This window comes from Alligator sinensis, unplaced genomic scaffold, assembly GCF_000455745.1.
Source record: "Alligator sinensis unplaced genomic scaffold, ASM45574v1 scaffold282_2, whole genome shotgun sequence".
NCBI classification, from domain to species: Eukaryota; Metazoa; Chordata; order Crocodylia; family Alligatoridae; genus Alligator; species Alligator sinensis.
The window spans coordinates 3,013,414-3,023,923 of NW_005841879.1; the positions used below are offsets into that span (position 1 = coordinate 3,013,414).

General features: G+C 40.2%; 1 protein-coding gene across 2 annotated transcripts in view; it reads right to left on the reverse strand.

Annotated features, from left to right (window-relative positions):
* Positions 1-5,302: 5,302 nt before the first annotated feature.
* The window catches only part of MILR1 (mast cell immunoglobulin like receptor 1), a 14,582-nt gene continuing 9,374 nt past the window's right edge, over positions 5,303-10,510 (reverse strand). The window contains exons 8-9 of one of the 2 annotated variants that reach the window (XM_025196286.1): positions 9,403-9,459; positions 5,303-5,459 (exon numbers count right to left, since the gene is read on the reverse strand). In XM_025196286.1, the coding sequence (XP_025052071.1) occupies positions 5,332-5,459; positions 9,403-9,459 (185 nt within the window). In that variant the 3' untranslated portion in view covers positions 5,303-5,331. Of the gene's footprint in view, positions 5,460-7,948; positions 8,461-9,402; positions 9,460-10,510 lie in introns of those variants that run through there. The other variant, XM_025196287.1, reaches the window with a different exon arrangement.

Sequence of the window (10,510 nt, forward strand, 5' to 3'; positions counted from 1 at the left end):
CCCGCCGACCGGGCTGGGGTGGGCCCGGCCTCGCGCCCTGGTAGCGGCGGGTGGAGGGCGCTGCAGCTTCAGAGCTTGTGCTGCGCATGCGCGGGCCGGGGCACACCAGGCTTCGGCGGCGCAGTGCAAACGTGGGCGGCTTTGGGCTGCGTCTGTCTGCCTCTTGTCTCTCCATCTGTCTGTCTGTATACATACATACGCGTATATATATGCATGTGTGTATATACATACGCGCTTTGGCCAGTCTATAAAGTGAAAATTTATCCTGCCTTCTATTTCAGGCTAGCCTGCAGCTGTCTCGGACAGCACGTGGTGAAGCGAGCTGCAGCTCGGGAAATTTTGGGCTGCGTCTGTCTCTGTCTCTGCATCTAGTTATGTGTGTGCATGTGTGCACATACACACTTTGGCTAGTCTATAAAGTGAAAATGTATCCTGCCTTTTACTTCAGACTAGTTGGCAACTGTGTCTTGGACAACATGTGATGAACTGAGCTTCAGCTCACGAAAGCGTGGGCTGTGTCTGTCTATCTCTATCTCCATCTGTTTACACACATGCATGTTTGTGTGTGTATATGTACATATAGCGATATAGATATCTCTATAGTGATAGAGATATCTCTATATATAGCTCTATATATAGATAAATAGAAATATATACAGGCATCCCCCGCTTAGCGCTTTTAATTGGTTCCTGGAAAAAATTAACGTTAAGCAAAACTGACCGAAAGTATTTGATGACCCAAGATAGAGATTGCAATTGTTTTTAATGAGTCAAGATAGCAACTGCGAGCATTGTAACGAAACTCACTGAGCGCTAAGTGAAATCAGGTATCAATTTTCAATGAGTGTGTAACATAACCCAAGTGTTATAGTGAAATGGCACTTAGTGAAACAGCGTTAAACAGGGCTTGCCTATATATATAGATGGATATAGACATATAGATGGGTATAGACAGACATACACGTGTGTGTATACATATATGCACTTTGGTTAGTCTATACTGTACAGTGAAAACTTACCCTGCCTGTTACTTGACTTCAGACTGGCTGTCCCTTGAACAGCATGGGATGAAGGGAGCTTCAGCTCAGGAAAGTTTATGCTGTATCTGTCGATTTACATGCACGTATATGTACATGCATTCACTAGAGGTGCACTGATATATCAGTCCATAATGGATTGGCACCAATAAAAGGAAAATTGACATTTTATTGGCAGTTGGCTTTTTTGACTGGCGTAGCCAATAATGTCATTGATAAATGCTGCGTGTAGGCATGCAGCCCAGCAGCTTGGTGAGCAGCACTCGGCCAGTAAGTCTGTGGGTGGGAAGGGGCATGGGGCAGATCAAGGCCCCCACAGTGAGGGAGGGAGTGGGGCCGGGGCAGGTGCTGCCCAGTTGGGGCGGGGTGGGGTGTGCGATGAAGCCACAGACAGCTCGTGTGGGGGACGCGGGGATGGGTGGGTGGCTCCTTGCTGCTGCATGCACCCCCAGAGGAGGCATGGGGGGCATTTGTGCCTCAGATTTGTGCATAGGGCAAGGGCACACTGCCTACTGTGGGCTTGGGACCAGGGGCTGCACCAGCCTCTTCTGAGAAGTAGGTCTGGGCTGAGACTACTTGGGGTGGGCCAAGCAGCAACAGTACTGGAAGGGGGGGGCTACAGGGGGGCTATGGCCATCCCAAAATTCATTGTAGCCCCCCCTCCCAGTACTGCTGCTGCCTGCCCCAAGTACAACCCTGACCCACCAGGAAGAGGCTGGTGTAGCCCCTGAGTCCACAGCAAATAGCCCACCCCTGCCCTGCACACAAATCCAGGGGGCATATGCCTCTAGGGTGTGGGCAGCGGCAGGGAGCCACCCATCCCTCCCCACACCTGCTGCATGAGCCACCTGCAGCTCCATCCTGTCCCCTGCCCTGTCCCCCCCCACACCCATTCCCCACCCATTCCCCATCTCCCGCACAGACTTACTGGCAGGACACTGCTCTCCAAGCTGCAGGACTGAATGTTGGCTATCAGATTGGTGTTGGCCAATATGGCTGGATAATAATTGGCCATCGGTATCGGCCAAAACAAATCTTTAATGGTGCACCCATAGCGCACACTTTTTTTTAGTCTATGAAGTACAAGTTTACCCTGCCTTCTACTTGACTTAAATAGCGGGCAACCAAGTGTCTTAGCCTCTGATGAAGTGAACTCTCTGTCTCTCTCTCTCTCCTTGAATTCAGACTAACATGGTTACCTACATTTCTATATCAGTGTTTCTCAGCTTCTTGAGACTTAAGGCCCCCTTCACTAGATTTGAGGCACCCCATCAGAAAACTCCAGCTCTTTTCACTCATTTTTTGACTAAGGAAAAATAGAGCAGTTCTGTTGCAAAGAACTCAAAAACCACAACAGTGATTTTTAATACTGTAGATTCCTATGTGAAATCTCTGGGTTTGTCCTGTGAACCATGTTTGCAAATCTAACAGTGCTAACACTTTATGGCACCCTGGGGCACTCCTGAAATTATTTCAAGGCACCCCAAGGTGTCATGTACCCTGGTTGAGAATCTGTTCTAAACAGAAGTGTTTAGAATCAGGAGAAAGGCTTATTATGCATCTGTGATTTAGTAATCTCTAAGGTGCAAATCTACCTTGATTCTGGAAAACAAATGTGCTGCCATCGAGTTCTGCACGTGCTCTGCCTGTTTAGTCTTGCAATGTCATTACTTTTACCCTTTTCCTCCCTTGCGGTACCTGGGCTGGAGCTGTCTTCTGTGGATACATTGGAAAGCATTACTTTTGATTGTAATAATTAAGATTCTTCTCATAGTTCCAGGTATGAATGATTTGTCTCTTGACAGGTGCGCTCGAGCAATATGTCAGTTGTCTAGAACTGGTAAACAAGAGGCTGCCTTATGGGCTTGCTCAGGTTGGAGTTTGCTTTCATTGTGAACCAGATTCTGAGAATCCAGATGAGAGCATCACAAGGTACAGTAATGGCAACTGACAGATTTCTTTTTATAATTAAAAGAATGCTGACTTCTTTTACTTCTGGATTACATTTTTGAATGATGTCTCTTGCTTTTCCCTTGTTGTTTTTTTAAAGGAGTTAACTTGCTCACCTTGCTATTGTTTAAAGAACAGGCGAAAGGACAATGTCTTCCCTTGTGTGGTTTAGCTCCGCCAGAACTATAGGACAGTGGCTTGATTATTGGTTACGCCAGAGGCTCCAGTGGTGGAGAAAGGTAAATATGGTATTTGTTTCTTTTTTAAGATTAAATATTGCAAAAACTTTCTATCTTTTTGGGGGGGGGGGGGGGTAAAGAGCACAGCTTTATGTTTACAGCATAATGATATTGGCACATATTCACGGCTGAAATGCAGCCACTCTTGGGGTAAAAAGCTATTTCCAAGTGCATAACAATGCTGCCAAGCAGATGTTGATGTGATTTAGCCAAATTAAAATTTTCATTTTCTTAAGTAACTTTAAGATTAGGGTGTTGCATCTGAGGTAACACTTTGCACTATGAATTATAATGTCTATTTTTCATGAAGGGTTAGAGGTCCATTCATTTTTCTTTTCCTCCCTCCCCCTTTTTAAAGATTGCAATTCAATTAAGATGCTCAGTAGATGGACTTCCTTTTTAAACCACCTCTTGTTTTCAGTTTGCAATAGGTCCATCTAACTTCATCAGCAGCGACTTTCAGGATGAAGAGGGAAGAAGAGGAGTTAACTTGTACTACAGCTTTCCTTGGGGAAAGGAATTGATAGAGAGGTTGCAGAATCTGGGAGATAAAGAATTGCTACAAATGTATCCGGGGGATAGCTCAAAATTACATGTAAGATTCACTTTGTTTTATTTGTAAGTTACTGAGAAGAGATACAAATGATCCCCTAATGTGTAAATTAAATTTGTTCTTTTAAAATAAAGGAGTGTCATGGCATTTTAGATTATGCATTTAACAGACCTCAAAAGCAGAGAGAAGGAAGCTAAAGTGAAATTATTCTTTCACTCCCAGACCTGATTTTTTTTTTTTAATGTTAACATTGAGATGCATTGGCAGGGTAGTGAGGGGAAAGTTGTCTGGCCTGTGCCTTATACCTGTTCCTTGGGTAGCATTCAACTGCTGTCAGACTCTATCTTTCACCAGCCATAAGTTCACTTAAAAATGAACTGTAAAGGTCATTCTCACTCAACCACTTGAAATGCTTGGTATTTGATAGAGAGTGGCTTAATGTACTGAAATGATGTAATTGCTTCTGTAGAAAATGCCACCTTTAGAAAAACAAAATGAGAGCAGGCCAGAGAAACCTTTCCCATGCGCACCCATGCAATAATTTAAATGTCCTGCTATATATTGTAGGTTCTGAATAAGCATTTTAATGCACATCATTTAGTTTTTCAGTACTGCATAGGAATATTACAGCAAGTGAAGGGATCTTATGTGGATAAAATCAGGATAGCAGCTTGCAATTCTAGCAAACTAAAGGGTGGGGGGAAGAGTTCTGGATGTTTGGGGAAAGTTTCTCTAAGCCTTATTGCTATTTGATTTTATGAACTTTGAATTTCAGCCTGTTAATAGGTTTAATATGTTTAAAAAGAAGTTCTGGCTACAGGTGCTAAGAGTATCTGTTAAGTATAATGTTTACACTTTTCTACTTGGAAAGCTTTATATACAAATACTTGTTCTTCAGCAGGTAGCTATGAGATTCAACAGATAGACAAAAAGCTATGGGTTCTGCTACTAGAGATACCTTCCTTGAGAAAGACAAAGATCTTGCGCTTTTCCAGTTCAGAGTTTTCAGTTCAGTGTTACAGTAATTCTTAGAGATCTGCACTAGTTACTTGTCCACCTGTGGAATACATCTTCATTTAGTGTCAACATGCAGAATCCAAGAGCTTTCCTCTTTCTCTGCCACATATGAGATTGGCAAAGGTTGCTCATGTTGACATTCTGGTATAATGGTTGCTGATGAGAAGATTTTCCAAGGAGCCCAGTTCCTGCCTGGGCATGAAATAGCCCCAATATGCTGATCACAGGGCAAGTTGTAAGGCTGGTCTTCTTGGGAAGGGTCGGGGGAGATATTTATTTTAGCAAGGGTTTGGTATTTCTCCTGTTTCTTGCTATAATTAAATTGGTTACAGCTATCTACTGTAAAGCTATAGATGTGGTTGGTAGTTTTTTGAATATGTATTTGGTCTTGAATAGGTCAAGGGAGCTGAGTTTGGGGTCAGTGTGTGTGTGTGTGTGTGTGTGTGCATGCACATTTTAAGTAAAATTGTTTTTGAGGGTTGATATTTTAATTTTTTTTCTTGCAGGCCCGAGATGGAAGGAAGACTGTTGTTCCTCATGTGCTCTCTGTGACTGGCAATCTGGACCAAGGAGTGTTAGCATATCTCTGTGATTCCTTGCAGTTGGCTGAGAGTTCTTTAGGCAAGAAAACTTCACAAAGACAGGTGATTCCTTTTAACATGCCTGCAGATAAAGGATTATGAAAATAGCAAGCCACTGAGACCAGGTCTAAACCACAGAATTCTGCTGAAAAAAATCACAGACCTTCACCAGCATTGCTCAGTCAGCTATCATGTTGTGGCGGCAGCTGCACTGACAGAAAATAGTTTTTATTGCCTTTTATGTTATTTGTAGGAGATGGTATAGTGATGCTGGTAGAAAACACCTTTTGTCAGCATGCACCTTGTCTCTACTAGGGGCTGTGGTGGCATACTTATACCACCAAAGGCTCTTCTGTAGTATAGACAACTTTAGTGGTGCATGGCATCTGACTCTTTATCTTACCCTAGGATTTTGTATAGTAAAAACATGTTTGTACATGTGGAATATATATTGTTTGTTCAGCAAAGCAGTCATTTTTTTTAATAGTAAAAATATAAGTACTCATAATACTCTTTTTATTTCTGTTTTATACATTTAGTGTCCTTATGCAGTAACCTGTTGCTTCTTCTGATGTTTCCAGGTGCTTAAGCTTCACCCTTGCTTAACGCCAATCAAAGTGGCCATGGACATGGGAAGAGGCCCAGCAATGGATCTGAGACAGGTATATAATGACTAAACATTGGGTTGTGCAATTCTCTGTATTCTCGCTTTATAATTCTTGTGGTGGGTTCTGGATTTCTTGGTCCAGTTAGGAGAAATTTTGCTGCTTTGCTACTCTGCAGGGGGTAGGGCTTAGTTGTTAGGGAATCTTTCCAGTGTTTTTTGTTTTTAATAGAAATGAGGTTTGGGGGAGTAATAGAGAATCCTTCAGGCTTGAATACATGGTGTCTCTGGCAGTATTTATAAAACTGTATTTATAGAACAATACAATTAACTGTATTCAGAGCAAACAAAAATAAGAATTTAATTTAGCTATTTCTAGTTTTAGGTATTAGATGCCAGGTAGTACGTGTTTGCTTACTTAAATATATTTAGGTATTAAATGTGTACCCTAAATATCTCTAATCCTTTTTAGTCATTTTAGTAACATAGACACAATCTTCAGATAGAAACAATGTTTTTTTAATTGTCTTTTTAAGAAATAAGCATGGAAAAGATCCATCTGAGCATAGTTTTTGAGTGGTAAGGCATATATGAAAATTGAGATGTTAGTATTATTGCTCTCCTTTGAGTATGTGTATTACTGTATATAAATCAATATTGTATTAAACATTATATTTGAGCTTTTGTGTAAAACAGATGTGTCTCTCTGAATATTTCAAATCATCAAATGCTCCCTTTTTATATGTGTGTGTGTGTGTGTGTGTATATATAGGTAGCTTAGGGACTATTCACCGAATTGATAGAAAATGGAATTTCTGTGTGGCCTGGATATCTTGAAACCATGCAGACATCTTTGGAACAACTTTACACAAAGTAAGGGAACACAGTCTGGCAAATAAAATGATTGGTCAGGTAGAAATGTCTTTAATTGAAAGAGCTAAAATTAGCTTAACTTCTGTCCAGTCACAGAGAACAGGAAAAAAATGTCTGAAAACAGTAGTTGGTGTGTTTGTTTTGCTTGAGAGCTTATTACCACAAAGCTCACTAACTAAAGAACTTCAGTACACTATTCTCTCATTGATATTAAAACTAGTTGTATTTTTGAGTGGAAAACAGTAAAACATTTGAGGAAGTCCCTGTGAAAAATGGTGTTTAATAACATGATTAATAAACCTATATTTAAAAAAAAAAAAAAGCTTACAGCTGTTTTTGCATGTGGACCTACTTCTATATTTCATGTTTAAGCAAGTGATTTGAAACAGTAATTATTTACTGTTCACTGAGACTCTTACCAGTTGCATAATTCTCTATCAGCAGATTATCTGCACAAGTGATTGTGATTTATGCCATTAAGCTTTCCTAGAACTGGTCCATAACTTACACTTTGGAGGGATGATAACAAGTTGAATGAATTTGTCATCTGTGTTTTTTTTCTCTTAACTTTCATTGAGCTTTCAGTAAGAAGCAAAAAACATACTATTTTTAATATAGCAGTTTAGTAAGTTCAAAATAAAGCTTGTCTATTAGACAATTTCAGGAGAAGAATTACTATTTCTCCAGTAAAAATATTCCTATTATAGGTTACTAAATAAAACCCCTTTTGTTCCAAAGAAACCTAATAACTTGTAGCACTGTAACTAGAAGGTCAAGGTGATGAAAGTGAGAAAGGAACACAGTACAACATGCTGTGTATTGGACACAGTACAACATAACCCCAGTCTGTGTTGTCTATTGTACACCAAAGCTATAATGTTGTAATGGGTGCACTCGTTCTTTTGCAGGTATGATGAGATGAGCATCCTCTTCACAATCTTGATAACTGATGCTACTCTGGAAAACGGAATAGTCCAGTTGAGAAGCAGAGACACCACCATGAAAGAAATGATGCACATTTCTAAACTGAAGGACTTTTTAACCAAGTACATTACAGCAGCTAAAAATGCATAAATTAGAATCTCTCTAATAAAAGGGTTTGGGTTCTTCCCCACATTTTTATGTCTGAACTGATATTTTTTTTCCAAGGTGTTTCACTGAAGCATCAGTGGCATAAATGAAAAGCTAGCCAGAACTTAAGATTCTCAGTGCCCCATCTTGCTTTCTTAGACAGCATTTCTTTTTATTTATATGGCTAGGAAAGTGCCTGTGGCATCCTCTAAATTTGATGCTGTTAAAGCAGTATGGTGCATCAGTTCTGTATCAAATCCTAATCCTTTATGAAGGTCTTCTTGCCTGTGCTGGAGAGGGGGACAAAACCAGGTTTGTCCATGGAAAGCATTAATCCCATTCCTCTTCAGAACCCCCCAGGTATGAAATGAGGGCACACCTTTCTGTTTTGGGAAGTTGTCTAATTGGTGGCCTGTGCACCTGAGCATGACAAATCCCGACCTGATCTGTGAAGTCTGGTTCTGCTCCTCTCTTTGTTGTAGGCTAAAAGATGTGTCCTAGGAATCTAGCCTCTTGGAAGAAATCCTGTTTAAAACTACATAATACAGCAGTCAGTGACACATTGTGACAGCTTTTGGTCTTTGCTGCAACGGGAAGATAAACAGAACCTAATACACAGTATTTAAAAAATCCTTAACTATAGAAAAAGTCAGTTGGAAAGCAAAGGCATGTAATATCTTTGATAATGGTAGGAGTTGTTTATGTGCAAGTGCACTTTATGATGATTTTTTTTTCAGTTAGGCATTTGGATGATGGCCATTTCTGACTAATTGAAATGTTACTGTTAAAATGTATTTGCATTTCAATGATGACAAAGCAATTTAAATAGTTAAGTCGTGCATTTTTTTTTCAAGCAATACACTTGTGTAGATAGGAAGAGACATTTGCCACAAAGTGAGCAAGGGAGTTGTTTTTTATGTAGTAAATTGGACTGTCAAGATGCTAAAGAAGGACTTGCTCTTAAATTGGTATCAGAAAAGACTGATTTTTATCACCTGGCTACTAAATAATTAGGCTATGAAATTAATGCCTGAATACTTGCATCACAGAATCATACAGCTAGAAGGAGCATCAAGAGTCATCTAGTCTTAGCTCGTACAAGGATCCAGAACTTGCAATTTTTAAACCATCCTAGATAGAGGCTTATCCAGCCTTTGAAAACCTCCAAGGAAGAGATCTACAACTTTTCCAGGTAACTTGTTCCATTGTCCTCCTTGGCTGTACAGTTAAAAAGTTATCCCTTAGTTTTGGTCTAAATCTGCTTTCCCAGTTTTTAAATCCATTGCCACAGGTCCCACCTCCTGGAGCAAAGAAAAAAATGTTTCTTCATTTTCTTTATGGCACCCTTTCAAATATATTTGCTTCTTTTCTTCCAGTGCAGGCTCAGTGCTCATGCTAGCACAAGCCTATAGAAGTAGAAGTTCTCTTTTAAATATTTTATAATTTGTTTTCTCATATATCATCAAAGAGAACTTACCTTGTATTCTGCTTATGAAAACTTCAGAGTAGTTGACTGTATCTGTGCTCAAGTTCACTAAAATAGTCAGGGTAGGCACAATGAATAAACACATACTGGATAGCTTCAGAATTAAGTTGTTGAATTTTATACCAGAGAGGTTAGTAGTAGAACTGTTCAAATTGAAAATTCTACTTGGATTTGGACATTATTTTGCCTTTTTCCAGGGAGTACTAACCATTCTATTCTACAGAACATTTCCCAAAATACTGACATCAGCTCCCCAAAACAGCAGTACTCTTGCCTCTTATTTCTTTTCTAATGGCTCTTTTCCCAGCATTATTATAAATATCTGTTTTTTTTTCCTTAAATTTCTTGTAAGAATTAGTTCCACCCTTTGAATTTTTTTTCCTGGGAATTCATCAGTGGTAATATCAATAATGGGCAGGAGGGTAGTATTATTTTTAGTGTTAGAGTGTCCGAGAAGAAACTATGGCTACTGAATCAACTTCAGATGCGTGATATTTCAGGGAGATTGTTTGTTGTTTTCTTTGAAAGAGAGATTCCATCAACAAAGGGGACTTGCAGCTAGAATCCTAATTCAGAGGTGTATGGTTAGCACTAGCAATTCATCTTTCATTGTATTTTGATGTCTGTTAGGAATGGATTCTAGACATGCCTCTCATTTTTCAGTCTCTTGTGCAGTGCTAAATACAAGGGATCTGTCCCTACAGAATGCCATGCTTAGTCTCTGGAAAGAGGGAGCATGGAGTAAAAGTAGATTTCAGAGCAGTGGTGGGCAGTTATTTCAGCTGGAGGGCCACTTAACAACTTTGAGGGCCTCAAGGGGAGCTCTCCACCCTGACCAGTGCCCCTCCTCCTGATCAGTGTCTGGGACCAGAAGTCCCACACCTAACCCATGACTTGCCAAAAATCCTCTTCCTTCCCCTAGAAGTGCTCCTTTTTTTGGGGGGGGGGGTTTGCCATCTTGGACTGGGGAAAAAAACCCAAATCCTGTACTAAAAATCAAACATCTTACTATAGCATTTTAATTGCATTTGGAAAAAAAAAGTTTGTCCTGACTGACATACAATATACACTATGCAAATGGATATTGTGTGTGGCTGGG